Here is a 20,464-nt window from a genome sequence, read left to right as displayed (position 1 = left end):
ATTTTTAGTATGGTATTTTATTGTTTTTCCCTTTTTAATTTAGTTAATTGTAATGTAATATTTTAAGTTTAAGTTATTATTATTGTTCATTTTAGTTAATAAGGTTGTTGTGTGCTGTGTTTGTGGCGGCATCTGGTCAACGGTTCCAACTGAAAACCAGCGCTGCATGCTCTTTTTATTTAAAGAGTATGTAGCATTATGCTGAGTTGGATCCGTTTACTGGGTTGTGTCACACATCGCAGGATATTGTTAAAGAACAAATTCTGTTGTGTGGCATAATTCACTAATAAAGCTTTTTTCTTTCTTTCTTTCATTAGTTAAAAGAATATACCAAACAGTACTGAAATAGCATTGGTTGCCTGCTCTTAATAATGAGCAACTGTAGGGTTGCCTAAATTTTGTATTAGTCCAGTTACTATACATACTTTTTTTTAATCTTCATAGTTAACACGGAACTGCATAGCATTACATCGTGCTAACTGCATCTACAGTATTTTCCTTTTCTTTTTTTTCTCCTGCTCCCTCTCTACCCTTGTTATCATTATTTTCCGGAGCATTTGTGCGTATTTCTGCCACTCGGCCACTCGCCTTCGCTGACCAGCATACGCGCAATCAGGAGTCTACGTGACCATGCGCTGCCTGCGCCTCCTCTCTCAGGTCATCACAGGCAGAGCATTTAAATATGGCATGTCGCGAAGTGTCCTCTTCTCCACAGAAGTAGAAATGTTCGGTGGGAAATTGCCGCATTGCAAAGAAGTTAAACACTCCGTGACTTTTCAAGTCATTGATTAGCTCCCTCGTCCGCGTTCCTGTCCCACCATGGGACCATTCTGTTTGTCATTCCGTCAAGGTCTTTTCTCGCAGTTCATATGAACTCGGTTTTTTGTCCGAGAAAGATTGCGCGCGTTCTCTAATTAGTTTGTCTATTAGGACAAGACAGGCTATAACAAGTGCTGCGTCTGTTAAGATGGTTCTGTATACCCCAGATAAGCCTATTTCCATTCGCCACTGTACTGCTTCTAACTTTTTTCGATACAGTTCGACTCTCATGGCATTTTCGTAGACCCTTTTGTTGGCATCAGTTAGTGCAATGCCTCTACTAGGCTTTGCGATTTTTTGGCGACCTCTTCAATATGTTTTTTGTAGTTGAGGCTTTTATCGAGCAATACCCCGAGGTATTTAACGTGCTCTTTAGGAGTCACGGCCATGTTCTCAACTACAAATTTTATTAGCTCTAGTTTTCGCCTTCCGCTAAAGACAATAACTTCAGTCTCCTCAGGTGCTAGAGCAAGCTTCTTTTCCTGCATCCATGCGTTGATTCGTCGGAGCGCTGTATTTGCCCTGGCCATTAGAGATTTTTCTGTATTAGCAACAACTACTAGCGCCAGATCGTCGGCAAATCCCACTAGCTGGATGCCCTCTTCCTATTTTAGGCCGAATACCCCGTATAGAATATTTCCACAGGGTCCCTACCCTGTGGAAATATTCTATAGGATTAATCCTTGGGGCAATCCACTGCTGACTTTAATAACATCCCCTTTGCCCTTACAGTCTTTGGCTTTAACGCGTCTGTCTTCAAGGTAGCTGCTTACTAGGTTTAATTTGTACCCAGGGAATTTTCTCTTTTTAAGTTCGAGAACTATCTCTTCCAGGAGGCAGAGAAAAAAGCGTTTCTGACGTCTAGACATATTAGGGCACACAATATTCGGGTTTTTTGTGTACCACCCTTCGCCTTTATAGCAGTTCATACAATTCCCTGTATTGCCATCAGCAAGAGACCTTTCCTGAAACCGTACCGATTATTAGAAAGTCCGCCATGTTCGGGTAGTAAGTTTTCTATTCGGTTCAGGAGTACTCGTTCCGTCAGTTTTCCGTAACTGTCTAGTAAGTAGATAAGTCGTCTGCATGTTTGTTTGGTTTTTGGAGCAATACCAGACTGGCTATCTAACAAGCTTGCTTAAAAATACCAGATGTATTTTTAAGCAAGCTTTTATACATACTCCAATATTTAAAAATTTTAATAAAAAAAAATTCAACCGATTTGCAACTTAAAAATTAACTTAAAACTAAAAAGCAAAAAATAACATCTTAGCTATGTGCTACCTTCTGATCAGTTTGAAGGCGATGCGGTAAGTTGAAAATTACAGCCGAGGCGATATTGCAGCTCGAGCCTTAGCGACAGTAAGGATGCGGAGACTGTAATTATCAAATCGCACGTATGTCATACGATGTTTTATAACACATTTGCATGGAAACACACTTTGAAAATGAATTTGCATCTTTGCCTGTTTTGATACACTTGTCATTTTAACACAGATAGCGAACACACCAGCGTTTGTTTTTATTTTTGACAAATGCACCGAAAACAGCCATTTTTGTGTTTCTGATACAGATAAATAGTTGACATTTATTGTCCAAATTATTAAAATTAAAGAATTAAATGTTTTTAATTATATTTTATCCCACAAAGTTAATTTTATTTTTAAAATGTTGAGCACTTTTCTGACATAAAAACTCTTTGCCAAGATTTAAAGAAGTACCGTTCGTTATTAAACGGATGATAAAGGTTTTATAGTACATCACGGCACATGTGCGTAATGAGATACGTTACGGTAATGAAATTGGGTCTCAAGAATCACTGCCTTCTGTATCCGATCCTTGATTCAACAGTTAAGCGAAAGCTTTTTTGTGGCCGGTATCAACTTCTTAAATTGAATTGGAAATCCTTTGTACAATTTTGAACGGTCCAATTCTTAATTCATCGGTTTTCTTTCTATTTAAACGATTTCTGTTTTCTGCATATACTCTATATCCAATTTTTTATTTATATTCTTGCCTATTCTGGTCACATATTTTTTTATTATAATTGTGAAATTATAGTGTAAAAATATTCGCAATTCACAGCTTTGATCATTAAATCTTCAATGATCGGAAAAGGTTGTTATTGGGGAATAAAAATTTTGTTCAAATCTCTAAAATTTATATCGTCTTCTTTTTCTAAAGTAGGCTGAGGCTATAAGATTCCTCAATTAAGTTATTTTTTAATAGTTTTGATATCTGGCTTTCTATTTCAATTCTGTCTTCAGCTGTACATCTGTAAGGACGTTTGCAACAATATTTATCTACACTTGAATCAATATGTGCTTCATAATCCCGTACAGTGCCGATATCATATTTATCCTTAGCAAACAGTTGTTTATATTTTTCTACCAACTTATCAATTTCTGTTTGTGGGGATACATCAAGATGATTTACCAATATTTCAACATTTGCCGTCAATATGTTCATTGAATTCACTTCACATTTATTTGTGTCTTTATTTTCTTTTGTATCATTAAATTGTATGATTTTTAGTTGTTCATTTTGCATCAACTTAAAGTTTTTAATACAATCTAGTCCAATCAAAAAGTTATAATCAAAATTTTCATTTGGACATTAATTATTAATCTATACTAATATTATAAAGAGGTAAAGTTTGTAAGTTTGTAACATTTTTTAAATGGGGTAATCTTCGGAACTACTGGTCCGATTTTAAAAATTTTTTCACCAGTAGAATGCTACATTATCGGGGAGTGCTATAGGCTATATTTTATATTAGTATGATATATATTCGCCGAGTTAACACAGTTTTTGTCATACAGGTCGGACCGAAAATCCTCTTAAGCAGACTTATTCGCATGCGCTGCCTTAACCATTGTGTAAAATTGAAATTAATGTATGGAGGATTTATGTATCTTTAAAAGTTCTACAAAAAAGACCGCGACACCATATATCTATCTTCTATATATTAGCAGATATAGTACCTTTTGTGTTTTAAAAATTATAAATTTTATATACTTAGGTTTGCGTCATTATTTATGCTACTTAACTTAAATCCTTATCAAAATAAATTATTTAATAATCACAAGGATATGCATGTTCCTCCTAGCCACACTAAGTTCTATAATAAGTCATTTACACGTACATCAATTACTCTCTGGAATGGTCTTCCTTATGAAATACGTAATTCAAAGACACTGGGAACTTTTAAAAGTCGTTTATTCAAATATTACCTGTATAGTTGTAATTCGTAGTTTCTTTATAATTATTACTCAGGTATATTTATATATTTATTTTATTATATATTTATTTATTCATTTTATTATATATTATGTATATTTTATATTTATACATGTATTATATATAAATATACTATTTTAATTATTATATATACAGGAAGAAATTTTTTCAAGTACGGATATTTTTATATTTTGTACATAAACAAAATTTAATGAACACGTATTTTTTCTTTTTTTTTTTAACTCAACAATAACAAAGTTATCGTTAGCTAAAGTATAAACATTTAAACAGAATTTGAGGGTCACCCTATCGCTGTACTAAGTAATAGCACAGTAATAGGCAACTACAAAATCAGCTGGTAGGTACTAGGTTAGCGAGCGCCCGCGCCGAGGGCCGTTGACCTTTCTACGTTTATTTTTGTACCTATTATTTTTTATAATAATTAAAGGTCGTCAATTTTGAGTTGAGTATCGATTTTCCCTTCATACTTTATTGGGCTTAGGACCATCAATAATGCGTAGTAATAATAAAAATTATAAACTTTCGATTGGAATAATGAAATACAAATGATGATTATTATTACGCAAACTTTTGCATTAAAGGATGATTCGACTTAAATGCGCAAGCGACGGCAGATTGTCTGTCACTGGTCGCCCATCGGCAATTCGGCAGGCGTCCTCAGGGATTTTTCGATCCCCTCACCCCTGCCACCCCCGTCAGCCGAAGCCGAAGCGATATGACTACTGCCGGTATTTCTTTGTCGGCGTCTTACAAAGTGCCGCCAGCAGTTGCGCAGTTTGTTTGGGAATGTGTCCATTATTTTGTTATTTCTGAGACATAAATTGAAAAAAAAAATTACATAAAATGTATCGAACTGTTTGTAGATTTATGTTCTATTAATGATACAGAACCACGAAAAAAAATGTCCGCACTAAAGTCCGAATCACCCTGTATATTTTTTTTGTTGCACTATCCCGCATTTAATTACATTAATTCCTTTATCCAAAGGTTGTCTGGTAGATATTGCTATAAGCAATAAGACCGCCTTTGCACATACTTGTTTTCTATGTTTTCCTTTGTTATTGTTTTTGTTTTATTTTGTGCAATAAAGTATAAATAAATAAATAAATAAAGGATATTATGGAGATAAGATTTTCCCTTTATAGTATGTTAATTAGTTAAATAGTTTCGGAGATAATACAAAATTTCTAAAAGACGCAGAAATTCCGCTACATGACGCCCCGCGCTTTCAATTACGTAGTTCCCGTTCCTGTGTGAATATGGGAATCAAACATAGCCAATAACTCTAAAACACTCGCAAATAACGTAACTTTCTATTGGTAAAACAATCTTTCAAATCGGTCCAGTAGATCCAAAGATTATAATTTTAGCATAGAAGTCTCTATTTTCCTTTGTCATCGCACCACGCTCATAGGGCTGGACCGATTTTGCTAAGGGTAGGGGTAAGGTAGGGAAGGTATAGAGTAGGGTAGGGTAGGGTACAGGTAGGGTAGGGGTAAAGGTAGGGTAGGGGTAAAGGTACTTCGTCCACGTGGAATTTAGTTTTCCACAAATCCCTCGGGAACCATGTGTCTATGTGTTAATCCAGGCTATAATATATCTTATTACCAAATTTCAGCTAATTCGGTTCAGTATTTGTTGAGGCGTGAAAGGGTAACAAACATTTATATCATCAAAATCATCAGTTTTCGCGAATCTCAGGAAACCATGGATTTTTCGGAATAAAAGTAGCCTATGTAGCAAATTTCAGCCAAATCGCTTCAGTAGTAGCGGCGTCATAGAGTAACAAACATCCAAACATCCATACAAACTTTCGCGTTTATAATATTAGTAGGAAGTAGGATTTGACAATGTCATGAAAAAAAGTAAAATACCGAAAAGAAATAATACTAAAGATGTTATCTTTTTACATATGTTTCAAGAAAAACGAATCAGCCAATAGAAGATATGTAGACAACCACACACAGACAAATGGACTAGCGTCGACGGCGACTGTCCAGTCGCACCGTCGACAGTCGCACCGTCGCTCACCTCGAAGTAGGCAGGCACCAGGAAGCGCGGCAGCTCCTCCAGCGGCGCCAGCGCGTCGCGGTAGCGCGCCGCCACCGGCGCCAGCCGCGCGTCCGCCTCCAGCCGCCGCACCGCGTACTGCGCCAGCCAGTCGCCCGCGCGCAGGTTGGCGCACAGCGCGTGCCCCAGCTCGTCCGCCGCCGCCACGCGCGCCAGCAGCGGCGCCGCGCCCGCCAGCCCCGCGTACGGCAGCGCGCCGTGCCCCGGCACCTCGTACGCGCCCGCGCCGCAGCGCTCGCGCTCCTCCGCCTCGCAGCAGTACAGCAGCACGCGGTAGTCGGCCGCGCCCAGCGGCGCCAGCGCGGGGGCCAGCGCCAGCGCGTCCGCGCCCGCCGCCAGCGCGCGCAGCCGCCCGCCCAGCGCGCCCAGCGCCGCCGCCGCGCGCGCGTGCGGCGCCACGCGCAGTGCCACCACCGCGCCCGGCGCCAGCGGCCGGAAGCGCAGCTCGGTGAGCGCGCCGTCGCGCCGCGCGCCCGCGAACACGCGCGACTCGGCCAGCGGCACGGCGCGCCGCACGTGCGCGCGCAGCGAGCGCAGCCCGTTGACGAAGCGCGGGTGGCGCGCGAAGGGCGGCGCGGGCTCGCGGCGCACGTCGGCCTCCAGCAGGATCTCCTCCAGCCGGCCCTCGAAGCGCAGCGGCGGCGGCGCGCGGGCCGGCGCCGCGTCCGCGTCGCGCGCGAAGGCCGTGAAGGCCACCAGCACGACGGAGCGGCGCGAGGCGGGGTCGTGGCGCGTCACGGCCACCACGTCGGCGTCCATCTGGTCCACGTACACCTCGTCGTAGCCGGCCGCCGCCAGCTCGCGGTGCAGCTCGTTGAGCGCGCGCCGCGCCGCCAGCAGCGCGCTCGCGGCGCCCACGCGGCCCTCGTCGGCGGGCTCGCCGTCGGCCCACTCGGCGTACAGGCGCTCCTCGTCCACCACGTGCACGTGGTGCGGCACCAGCTCGTCGTAGCCGCGCGTGCTGCCGGCGGCGCAGCAGGCGGCGGCCACGAGCGCGGCGGACGGCAGCGCGTCCAGCGCGGAGCGGCGCTCCAGCGGCGACGGGTTGTCGTGCGTGAGGTCCATGAGCAGCGCGTGCGCGACGGCGGGCGCGGCGGGGCGGCGCGGCGCGCGCAGGAAGGAGCCCACGGCGCGGCCGCCGAAGCGGTGCACGAGGCGGCCCAGCTCGCGCGCGTCGCCCGCGCTCATGGCCTCGCGCACGAGCGACGTGACGCCGAGCCGGTTGACGAAGATGTTGTCGACCTGGTCGCAGTTGGTGAACAGCTCGGCCACGACGTACAGCTCGGGGCGCACGCGACGCGCGCAGTCCAGCATGTACTCGGCCACGTGCAGCGGCGTGGAGTGGCAGTTGTCGAGGCGCACGCCGTCGAACAGCTCGGCCGCCAGCTCCACGTAGCGCCGCATGCGCGCCCACAGCGCGGGGCAGTCCTCGGGCCGCGCGCCGTAGCGCAGCTTGACGCTGTCGCCCCAGGCCACCAGCTCGCGGCGCAGGTACACGCGCGCGTCGCGCTCGGGCGCCGCGAAGTCCTGCAGCGGGTCGGCGCCCATGACCCAGCCGTTGTGCGCCTGCACCAGGCGCGCGCGCGGCCCGCACAGCAGCGCCTCGGCGTCGGCCAGCGAGCCGGCGGGCGGGAACGTGAAGTAGCGCGGCACGAGCGGGTGGCGCTCGCTCACCTCGCGCAGGCGCGGCCCGTCGGCCTGCAGGCGTTCGTAGCGCACGCCGGCGGCGCAGTTGTCGACGGCGGCCAGCAGGTGCGCGCGCGCGTCGGCCTCCGCCTCGTCGTTGAGCTGCTGCAGGCGCCGCCGCAGCTCGGCGCAGCAGCGCTGCAGCCGCGCCTCCTCGTCGTAGCAGTCCGGCCTGCGTAATGCAAAAAAAATTAAAGTACATTGTTTGCCCTAGGTACTCTACGAAGATATGCCCACAACATACGTCACTATGTATTGTGAATATGAAACTAAACTTCGTTAAGAATGATTGGTACGAGACTACGAGGGATGGGAAGGTATAAACTACTATACAATTCAAACAGGCGTTAAAACATTCCTACCGACCTATACTATAACAAACTCATATTATTAGGAAGGTATATTAATAACTTTATGAACGAAAATCGGTTGGGATAGCTAGGTACCTAACTATACTATAATAATATTTTCACTATTCTTGCTCAAAAACACTGTCATATTACCACTCCACAGCGGGGCTAAACAAGCATATTAGCCTCTAGGGGCTAAAGTAATTTTGTTTTTTTAATTCTTGTTGATTCTCACAACTGGAAAATATTCATGTGATGAACATGGGTTTTTTCCAGTGTCTGTATGTACATACTACATATAAATACTTATACATTATATAAGTATTTATAAGTAGTATATAAATATATATGAATATTATAATATCAACTATCTTAGCACCCATAACACAAGCTGCTCTGTATGCTTACTTTGGAGCTAGAGAGTGATGTGTATTGTTTAAGTATATTTATTTATAAATAAAAAAATAAAAAAAAAATCAAAAATCATTTATTTCAAGTAGGCTCAGTTTACAAGCACTTTTGACACATCAGTTGACTATTTGTAAAGATTCTACCACCGGTTCGGAAGGCAGGTTCTGCTGAGAAGAAACCGGCAAGAAACTCAACAGTTGCTCTTTTAAAAAATCATACAACATTGTAATTACAATTGATGACAACATTACAATTTCTTATAGTTTTACTTCCTGTGTGAAGGTGGAAGCTGATCCAATGGCCTCCAAGCAACTTTATCATTGAGGAACTCATCATTGGTGTAATATATATGTAAAAAGAAAACCTCTTTATTATTATTTCTTTTTGGTAATTTACTTTTTTTTTCATGACATTGTCACATTTTAAATATTCGATACATTATTATTGACTTAACAGCAAAACATTAAAATTTTTATTAAAATATAAAGTAAATGTAAATAATAGCTTTGAATGTTGTTTTAATATTTTATTTATAGAAACACAAACAAGCTTTTATTACTACTATCACATTCATGTGAAATAATTATCATTATAAAACAACATTTATTAACTATTTTACGAAAAATGGAGAAACTGAGGTTTGATTTTGAAGTAAAACCAACAAGTGATGGAAAATCAAACGCAATATGTGTAACTTCGATTGCCACACCTGATGGTAAAACTTTCAGTATACCAGAGGAATATCAGCCGGTAAATCTCCACCAAACCATTTATAATACTCCAAACTTTGTTAAGGTAAAAAAATCCTTCAATAAAAGATACCAAACGAGAAAAGTCTGGATAACCTTAACTAAGGAAATAAAAGATATTTATTTGGATGCGGAGCAAAATGTACAATTTTATGATTTTTATCTCGAAGAAATTCAAAACTATTCTGAAATTATACCTAGTAGTTCACATGAAGTACTAGAAAAATTGTTAGAAAAAATGCTTGAAGAAAGACATAACAAACCTGAAAATCAAAATTTAGGGAATATTGCAAAAGATTTCATGATTGAAAAATTCAATGGTAGAAACTCAAATGCTTATCAATGGCTAAAGGATTTTAATAAAGAATGTGAACGTTTTGATATAAAAGAAGATATAAAGAAAATTAAAGTTTTAAAAAATTTTATGGAGCAATCTAGTGTCGATTGGTATAGTTGTATGATAATGAAACATACAATAGAATCAGAATGGGACAAATGGGAAAAAAGTTTTTGTGAGACATTTGCAAACAAAGGATTGTCACCCATTAGATATGCTCTGTCCTTTAAATATCAAACAGGTTCATTACTTGCATATGGTTTAAAAAAAGAAAAACTTTTACTGGAAGCAAGGAAATCAATTGATACTGAAACACTTATTGACCTTATAGCGGTCGGATTACCGAATTATGTGGGGGATCAGATTGATCGAGCAGCTTTGAAAAGTACTGAGGATCTTTACTATGAAATTGGAAAATTAGAACACCTTGTAAGAAAGAATAAATATGACAATAAAAACAGTATTTGCTCTGACATTAAATTAAATAAAAAAGAACAAACAAAACCATGCCCCATATGTGTGAAAGAAAAAAAGGGGAAACGTTACCATTTAATGGAAAATTGTTGGTTTAAGGATAAAGATAAAACAGGAGTTGTTAAAACTGTAAATAACTCTGAATTGGAAGTTGAACTGAATGAAGAGAGTCCAAAAAACTAGATGTGCCACCATTAATAAAAGTAAAGTTACTATTGAATGATACGTTAGATATTTCTGGAATTTATGATTCAGGTTCAAATGTATCATTGATTAATGCAAAATTGTTAAAAATACAGAAAAATGAAAATTCAAAGAATACCCAAATAGTAAGCTTGAAAACTATTAATGGTGAGAAGAAAACGAAAGGTATAATAAAACTTAAAATAAAAATATACAATATTGAAAGAATTATGGATATCTTTGTAATAGATAATGAAAATTTTAATTATGACTTTTTGATTGGACTAGATTGTATTAAAAACTTTAAGTTGATGCAAAATGAACAACTAAAAATCGTACAATTTAATGATCCAAAAGAAAATGAAGACATAAATAAATACGAAGTGAATTTCAATGAACATATTGACACGGCAAATTTTGAAATATTGGTTAATCATCTTGATTTATCCCAACAATCAGAAATCGATAAGTTGGTAGAAAAATATAAACAAGTGTTTGCTAAGGATAAATATGATATCGGCACTGTACGGGATTATGAAGCACATATTGATTTAAGTGTAGATAAATATTGTTGCAAACGTCCTTACAGATGTACAGCTGAAGACAGAATAGAAATAGAAAGCCAGATATCAAAACTATTAAAAAATAATTTAATTGAGGAATCTTATAGCCCATTTGCTGCCCCAGTTACTTTAGCATATAAAAAAGAAGACGGTAAGAGAACAAGGCTATGTATAGATTTTAGAGAATTGAACAAAATTGTTATTCCCCAATCACAACCATTTCCGTTGATTGAAGATTTAATGATCAAAGCTGTGAATTGCGAATATTTTTCTACTTTTGACATAAATTCAGCCTTTTGGTCAATTCCTTTGAAAATAGAAGACAGGTACAAAACTGGCTTTGTTACACAAGAAGGACACTTTCAATGGACGTGTCTTCCGTTTGGATTAAAGACTGCGTCAGCCATTTTTCAAAGAATATTGGGAAATATTATAAGAAAATACGAACTTTCCGGTTTTGCAGTTAACTTTATAGATGACATTTTAATTTTTTCTAAAACTTTTGGAGAACATATATTACATATATCTAAGTTACTTGAGGCAATACTAAAGGAAGGCTTAAAACTGAAATTTTCAAAATGTACTTTTGCGGAAAAATACGCAAAATATTTGGGTCACATAATAGAAAATAATTCAGTAAGGCCTTTGAAAGATTATTTGTCTGCTGTAAAAAACTTTCCACTTCCTAAAACAAAAAAAAATATACGCCAATTCTTAGGAAAAGTTAATTTTCATCATAAATTCATACCACACAGTGCAATTATTTTAGATCCATTACACAATTTATTAAGAAAAGATGTGAAATTCATATGGACTGCAGAATGTCAAGAAGCATTTGATAAAATAAAAACATTATTATGTTCAAAACCAGTTCTAAATATTTTTGACCCAGAACTACCAATATACATTTATACAGACGCTAGTATAAAGGGTGTAGGAGCGGTTTTGAAACAAAAAGATAAAAATGAGGATATAAGACCAGTTGCTTATTTCTCAAAAAAGTTAACTGAAACTCAAAAAAAGAAGAAAGCTATATATCTAGAGTGCCTAGCAATAAAAGAATCTATAAAATATTGGCAACACTGGCTTATGGGAAAAGAATTTATTGTATATTCAGATCATAAACCATTAGAAAACATGAACATTAAATCAAGGACTGATGAGGAACTAGGAGATTTGATGTATTATTTATCTCAATATAATTTCAAGATAAAATATAACCCAGGAAAATCCAACCAGGAAGCCGACTGCTTAAGCAGAAACCCAGTTTTAGAACCACACGAAAACAGAGATGATTGTTTAAAAGTTGTAAATTTAATAAGTCTACAAGATATAAAGAATGACCAATATAGAAATCAAGACCTACAAAAACAAAAACTTATTAACAAAAATGGAATTTACTACAAAAAGAATAAAAGACGGGAAAAGATTATATTATCAGAAGAAATGAGCATAAATCTTATAAAAGATGTTCACGTTAGTTATTGTCACATTGGGAGGACCCAGATGATAAATAAATTAACACCATTTTATACAGCAAAAAATTTCATCAAAAACATTAAAGAAATGTGTGATGAATGTGAAACTTGTATTAAAAACAAATCAAGGAAGAAATCAAAATATGGTTTAATGTCTCATTTAGGTCCTGCAACACAACCTTTTCACATTGTATCAATTGATACCATTGGCGGTTTTGGAGGATCACGATCAACAAAAAAATACTTACATCTTTTAGTTGATCATTTCACAAGATATGCTTATATTTCTACATCAAAGACACAAAGCTCCACAGATTTTATTAAACTAATGAAAAATGTTACAGAAACTTACAAAATAGATATGGTATTAACAGACCAGTACCCTGGTATCAATTCCAAGGAATTCAAAGAATTTCTGAACCAGGAAAATATAAAAATGATTTTCACTGCTGTGGATACACCTTTTTCAAATGGACTTAATGAAAGGCTAAATCAAACATTAGTCAATAAAATAAGGTGTAAGATTAATGAAAATCAGAATAAAACAGCATGGAGTACAATTGCGCAAAAATGTGTAGAAAAATATAATGAAACAGAACACACTGTTACGAAATTTGCTCCAAAATACCTTTTAGAAGGAGAAAATGTGAATATTTTGCCAAATGAACTGAAATCAAGATACACTAAAGACGATCTTGAAAGAGACAGAAAACTAGCTCTGGAAAACACACTAAAATTTCACAATTATAATAAAAAAATATTCGACCAGAATAGGCAAGAATATAGATTGAAAATAGGAGATAGAGTATATGTAGAAAACGGAAATCGTTTAAATAGAAAGAAAACCGATGAATTAAGAATTGGACCGTTCAAAATTGTACAAAGGATTTCCAATTCAATCTATGAAGTTGATACCGGCCACAAAAAAGCGGAATCAAACTTTTATCATATCACAAAACTGTATCCTGTTCTTAATGAGAGAACAATTATAAATTAGAGAACATTATTTAGATAAAGTTCTTTTTTAAGGGGGGGAGATGTAAAAAGAAAACCTCTTTAATATTATTTCTTTTTGGTAATTTACTTTTTTTTTCATGACAGTGTCACATTTGAAATATTCGATATATTATTATTGACTTAACAGCAAAACATTAAAATTTTTATTAAAATATAAAGTAAATGTAAATAATAGCTTTGAATGTTGTTTTCATATTTTATTTATAGAAACACAAACAAGCTTTTATTACTACTATCACATTCATGTGAAATAATTATCATTATATGTTTTAAAAGTTTAGTTTAGCACCTGCATCAGTTGTACTGCGACCTTTTGTAAAACCATACTGTTCAGGGTGAAAAAGATTATTCAAATTAAAATTACTTAAAAGTTGATTTAAAATTATTTTTTCAAAAACCTTACTAAGTGTTTGCAGTATTATAATTGGTCTATAATTATTAACATCTGTTTTGTCACCTGATTTAAAAAGTGGTAACAGTGTAACGTCGTGGATTTTAATTTTGGGTGGTCAAATTTGGAATCTCTAGGTTTGTTTCGAAAGGCAGCGACATCGATGAATGTCGTAGAGATTACGAGGTTCGCTGCTAGATGGCGCTTATATTAAAGTGCTCAGACAAATAAATATGGACAAGTAGTTGGAGCTTTATAATCTGTATATAGACTTAATATATGGTTAGAGGTATTCCACAAGTAACGAAAGGTATGGAATCCGAAACCGACTTTAAAAACAAATGTCACATATTATCTGTGCAATTTGTTGATTGTACTCTGTAAGAAAGATGAATCGGTAACTTTATAGCTTTGCTATTGGTGAGGTTTTTTATGAAGAAAGTCCCGTTATCTTCTCGTTATATACTCGGGCACGTTCGAGTTTTTTCTTTTGGCTGGCTGAAATTTGGAGACATGTAGTTGACTTTCCAAAACATTAAATTTACTTAGAGGCAGTGATGTAAGATACTTGGTAAGACTCGAATTTATATTTGGTTAGCATTCGTGATTATCGAATTTTGTTGTGCTAAAGAGACAAATTCTTGCAGTTCCGGTCAACCATAAAAATTTCCCGTGAGATGTTAAGATGGCTACCTACTGGGAACTAGGGCGGGATATCCTTTTAAGGTACTCGGTTGAAATTGTTTTTTTCTTTGTCCGGCGTAGGTCAAACTTTAGTGACATGTGCTAACCTCCGTATTTTGTTACAGGATGGGAATGTAATATATTCTGAACTTAACCTAACCTATATACGTGACCTAATGTAATCACACTTCTTCTTAATACAACCACGTTATTATGTAGAAACGTAGATTGGTTGTAGACATTTGAAACGCCGGTTCTGAAACCTTTGGTCATTCTTGGAACATTTTTATGGAACCTGAGTTGACTATTACATTTAATCATTTGCACGCGTCGAGTAGCATGCTGTTAGCGGCGTAAATCTTGGAGGTTCGCTGGCCGCCAGACAAAATGACGGACGGATGAATGCAACAGCAAGGTCAGCGACCGCGTGGTGTCAGCTTCCATCATAAACGTCAGGTCGTACCTATTCTTTCTTTTGTTAAATGGAGTCATGCTAAAACTTCTATTTTTATATATTGTTTTTTTTAAAGGATGCGTTACATTAATTGTTGGTGGTGATTCGGATATACCGTTCAGATTACAATAAGATTTAGAGATAACTAGACCTCTTTCGTGAGTGTTTAAAATGCAACGTGTTTGTTGTCCCTTTAGTATAAACGTGTGTAATTGCTAAGCGAACTTAAATGGAATCATCCTTGTGGATTTGGCTGGTAGCGATGTGAATTCATAACTTCTAGTGCGTTGTTCGACGGACCCACTTTAAATACCTAGCCGTGGCAGTGGTTTGGTCAACAAAAATCCAAACGCTATATCGACACCATCTAATCCCCAAGGATTGGTATAATAAAACAAATATTTGAGATAACCACTGTTTATTTACAAAGTATGTACAAAGTAACTTAACATTTAGGAAACCTGGTTTTTTTTATGTAATTTAACCCATTAATATTTTTGTCCTTTTAGGGTTTCTCAAGGGTTTAGCATTACTTTTATATTGTAAAAAAAAGGTTCATCTAAAAATATAGAAGCCAAATACCGGTGATTACTGTAAAAGTGTTTTTTTTGTTTACTTAACCCCGCATCCTCATACGGGTATAGATCCGAAAGCCAGAATCTCGGTGGTAACATTTGAGATTCTGGTCTACAAGCTGTATGTTTGGCTGGTGACGCACTAGAAATTTCATCCAAATCGTTTCACAAAAACCGGCACAAACTATAAGGCTTGCAACAGTTTGCCATGTTTCATTAGGTTCGGAAAGATACCCAAATCCACGCATTCATTAAAAATAATAGCTAAGTGGGGAGCAACGACATCAATGATGTTAGATATTACTTTCACTGACATTAATACGTTTAAAGTTGAAAATTTTACAAGTCACCCCCAGGGTACCGCGACCATGTACCTGGAAGTTTGCGCTACAACACGGAGTACGCCAGGCTTGACATACCCCTAACCTACCCCACCCCTACCATACCCCTACCCTACCCCTACCATACTCCTACCCATAATACGAAGAAGGCAATAGGATACTTTTGCCGAGAAAAATAAATCAGAAGGGGGTAAAAGTTACATTAAAAGTTAAAAAGGGGTTGAAGTTTTATTTAATATAAATCGTTCATATTTAGAGTTATAGTTTTGTCAAATGATTGTTGAACTATTTATTATTATCATAAAAATTAATCTAGCGTAGGGGTAGAGCTAGTTGAAAGTTTACATCGAGTTTCACGCGGACGAAGTTGCGGGCGTCCGCTAGCATTTAATAAAAAGAAATTATAAAAAAATTAACCGATTTCAAAATCAGAAAATAAACTAAAAAGCGAAAAATAACATCGTACGTGTTACCTTCTGATCACTTTGAAGGCGGCGTCGGTGGCGAAGGAACACAAACAAATAAATCAAAAGGGGGTAAAAGTTTACATCGAGTTATTTCATCGTCTAATAGTCACCTGTACACGTTGTACAGCTGCAGCGCCAGCTCCATGTCCACCGTCGCCGCCAGCCGGCGCCGCTGCGGGTCGCGCACCAGCCGCAGCTCGCCCGCGCCCGCGCCCGCGCCCGCCGCCGGCGGCGCCTTGGCCTGCGCGCGCTCGCGGAAGCGCCGCACCAGCTCGTCCGCGTCGCACGTGAACAGCTCGTGCAGCCGCGCCTCGGGCAGTCGCCGCTCCAGCAGCTCCGCGCGCAGCGCCTCCACGTGCTCGGGCGCGCACAGGCGGCGCGGCACGGCGGGCTCCAGCGCGCCGCGCGCCACGTCGGCCGACAGGCGCGCCAGCAGCTCGTCCAGCAGCGCCGCGGGCCGCAGGTGCGGGCAGTCGTGGCAGTTGTACGTGGCCTCGGGGTGCTCCTCCAGCCACGGCGACTCGTTGGCGGTGTGGTTGAGCACCACGTCGCCGATCAGCAGCACGCCCCAGTCGGCGCGCAGCTCGCCCAGCACGCGCGCCACGTCGGCGAACGTGGGGTCGCGCGCCGCGGCGGGGTCGCGGTAGCGCGGGTCCACGCGCAGCTGGTCGGCGATGCTGTAGCCCGAGCCCGACGCGCCCAGCGCCTGCAGCGGCGTCAGGTGCAGCGCGTTGTAGCCCGCCTCGTGCGCCACGCGCAGCACGCCCCGCCAGCGCGGCAGCGGGCCCAGGCACTTGGCCAGCACGGTCTGGCACACGACGCCGTCCAGCGGCACGCCCAGCGACGGCGCCACGTGGAACCAGCCCGAGCCCTGCGGGCCAACGCGCGACTCGGGGCTGTCGTACACGAAGTAGTAGTGGAAGGCGCCGGCGCGCACCAGGCGCAGCTCGCAGTGCGCGTCGTCGTCCGCCACCAGCAGCCCGCCGCCCCCGGGCTCGCCGTCCGCCGCGCCGCGCCACTCCAGCGCGCGGTACTGGTTGCGCACGAACTCGGCCGGCGCGCCCTCGTCCGCTGCGAACAGGCCGCTCTGTACCAGCGCCGGGCGGGTCGCCGCCGCGCGCGCGCGCACTCACCGTCATCGGGGCCCACGTAGTTGGTGTACAGGAACACCTTGCGGCCGAGCAGGCTGGCGCCGGGCGCGAACTGCAGGCGCGTGCCCTTGTCGAACCGGTACAGCGTGGAGTCGAGGTGCTCGCCGTGCTCCAGCGTCAGCACTCGCACGTCGTCCGCGCCCGCGCCCGCCTCCGCGCCCTCCTCCGCGCGCTCCACCGCCATCTGCGCCTGCAACACGCGCGCGCGTCACTCGCCTGCGCCGCCCGCCAGCGGCAGTCGCTGCACCCGCGCGGCGCACCTGCGGGCTCCAGTCGCGCGCGAGCAGCTTGCGCATGGCGGCAGCGGAGTGCGGGCGCGGCGGGCGCGCGCTGCTTATAGCGGCGCCGCACAAAGCCGTCACGCGCGGCGCCGCCGAGCCGCCTGGCGCGACCATACCCGTTCCGAACAAAGCGCGGCGTCGCTTCACTCGCTGGGGTTCGAGTTACGAAAATACCGTTTCTAATGGAAATAAAAAATCTCCCTAGCCGAAAATAATAATATACGTCGAGATTGAATGTAAGAAACAAAAATGCTTTTTCATTTCTCATACTCGGAAAGTAGTGTTATTTTGATCTGAGTATTGAGTGGAAAATGCTGCTTCCCTCCATAGGGAATAACTCATACAAATTGCTTCCCACCTAAGGGCCGGAATGAACTTTAAAATTAGAACTGTCGCCATCAGCTGTGAAAAGTTTTATATATATTTTTTTTTTAATTTGTCCCCAACTAAATTCGGGGACAGGCAAAGGTCGTTGACCATACAGCCTGTTCAGACGTCAATGAACTTCTTGAGGAAAAGTTTTATGTAAAAAATAAAGTAATTATAAAAAAAAATGCTACGGTCATGTGTTTCTAAACAGCCAGTGTAAACTTAGCGCAAACTTCTTAATCGGAATAAGCCGCAACAATAACGCGCCGAGTTCCCTAAATAAAATTGGAAAAGTCGACATAAATTGGCGAGACACTAATATGTTTCATAACAGTGATGGAATTTAAAGAAATAGGTAATGATTAAAAAAATATAATGAGAATTAATTTTAAATACTGTAAATTATTTAAACAGTATTTTCACTACTCTTGCTCAAAAACACTGTCATATTACCACTCCACAGCGGGGCTAAACAAGCATTCCAGCCTTTAGGGGCTAAAGTAATTTTGTTTTTTTAATTCTTGTCTATTACGTGTACTAGTTAAGTACTAGCCTACTATAAAACGGAGGAGGTTTTATTCGAAAACAGAATCATTATAGGCCCTGATTGTTTTGAAAAATAAATAAAAAACTTTAAATTGGAATTAAATGCAGCGTTCTTGTCTGTGGAATGCGTTAATTTTTTTATTTAATTTTTATTGAGTTGCGAAAAGAGCGAGATTTGAAGACATGGGACATCCTTTACGGTGTAATACCTTTGCCTTTTTCTCATGTGAAAAAAATAAAATTAAAAAGCAAGAATTTAGAAAACAATTGGCGTGAATAATACACACTGGATTTTTTTTTTTAGAAAACAATTGTAAATATGTGACCTTAACTTACATATTTTTCAACAATAATTGTTATTGTTGTCTTCATCTAGTGAGAATGGTGATCCTAATTTGGAGATGGATGAAATTTTCAATCTGTTACCATCAAAGTCCAGACGCACTTACTTAAATACTTACTTATGAAAAATTTAATAAGTGAAGAAAACAACTACGAATGGATTCACTTACGAAAGGAGTTTTTTAAACTATTATCTCCCACGCTTACCTCACATACTCGTTATTGTACTACTTCACAGTAGTCGGACATTATGGTACCGGGTAAAAGCATCTCCCTTAATATCCAAAATTGTAGACTTTGTACATTTAATTTTCAATTAAAATAAATCATTGAATATTTAACTAAACTATTTTATTTTCTCGCAATCGTAGTGAAAAGCAGAATGTAACACGTGGGGCTACCCATTATAAATAGGCGGCCCTCGCCTTACGTCTCGGGCCCTAAAAATACCTCGTATATAATGGGTCTTTTTAGCCCCTTGTATAACAATCTACTATTAATATTTAAAAAAAATCTAAACTCTATTTAGTCTAAAGTTATATTTGTTTTTGAACGACCATTTGCCGTCTCATATCTTCTCGCGCTTTCTCTTTCTCTCTCCCCAAGACGGTGGATTAAACAAGACATTTTTAAGGTGCAGAGTGCTATCTGAAGTTTTATTTTAAAAACCATATAAATGTGGACCAGTAATTTTATCTTGCAATAAGCAATCTAGGTATTCTACCGAAAGAAGTGAATTCTATCACATTAATGGTTCTTCGAGTAGGATGAAACTAAATTTTAACGTAAGTCATTCACCTTGGAGAGAGCCGCCTAGCGGGGAGTAGCCACAACTCTCAAATTGGACGACTGCTTTACCGACGTTCCAAGAGCGGGCCAAATAAATAGACAATAGCTATAATTTCCTCGTAATCTAAATGAAATTTCCTCATATTCGAAATGAAAAGTAGAGTGTTTAACAAGGGTAAAAAAATCTCTCTCCTCGCTACGCTCGTGCGTCTAAACACCTCGGGATTTGATTCTTTCCACCCTCGGTTAACAATCTACTATAATCCCTTCTGTAATGCACAAAAAATTTTAATAAAAAAAATTCAACCGACTTCCAACTAAAAAATTAACCTAAACTAAAAAGCAAAAAATAACATCTTACCTATGTGCTACCTTCTGATCAGTTTGAAGGCGGTGCCAAGCCAGTGATGTTTTAATTTAAGCCGTTTAAATTACAAAATTTCTGTGGTTCTTTCAGAAACGGCTTTAATTAAAACACGACACTGGATTGGCACCGCCTTCAAACTGATCAGAAGGTAGCACATAGGTAAGATGTTATTTTTTGCTTTTTAGTTTAGGTTAATTTTTTAGTTGGAAGTCGGTTGAATTTTTTTTATTAAAATTTTTATTTTTTAATTTTTAGTATTAGCACACCTACTGAGTGTGAACAAAAATTCATAAGCAATTAGTTGAAACG

The 20,464-nt window shown here is 40.4% G+C and overlaps 1 protein-coding gene across 1 annotated transcript in view; it reads right to left on the bottom strand.

Moving 5' to 3' along the window:
• The window catches only part of LOC112049425 (glycogen debranching enzyme), a 36,478-nt gene that overhangs the window by 3,202 nt on the left and 12,812 nt on the right, over positions 1–20,464 (bottom strand). Inside the window, exons 2-4 of the mRNA XM_052882352.1 lie at positions 17,444–17,651; positions 16,421–17,381; positions 6,112–8,008 (exon numbers count right to left, since the gene is read on the bottom strand). Of these exons, the coding sequence (XP_052738312.1) occupies positions 6,112–8,008; positions 16,421–17,381; positions 17,444–17,645 (3,060 nt within the window). The 5' untranslated portion in view covers positions 17,646–17,651. The remainder of the gene's footprint in view (positions 1–6,111; positions 8,009–16,420; positions 17,382–17,443; positions 17,652–20,464) is intronic.

This window comes from Bicyclus anynana, chromosome 7 (genome assembly GCF_947172395.1).
Source record: "Bicyclus anynana chromosome 7, ilBicAnyn1.1, whole genome shotgun sequence".
NCBI lineage: Eukaryota > Metazoa > Arthropoda > Insecta > Lepidoptera > Nymphalidae > Bicyclus > Bicyclus anynana.
The sequence above is the reverse complement of the archived record's forward strand: the minus strand, read 5'-3'. Positions and strand labels throughout refer to the sequence as shown.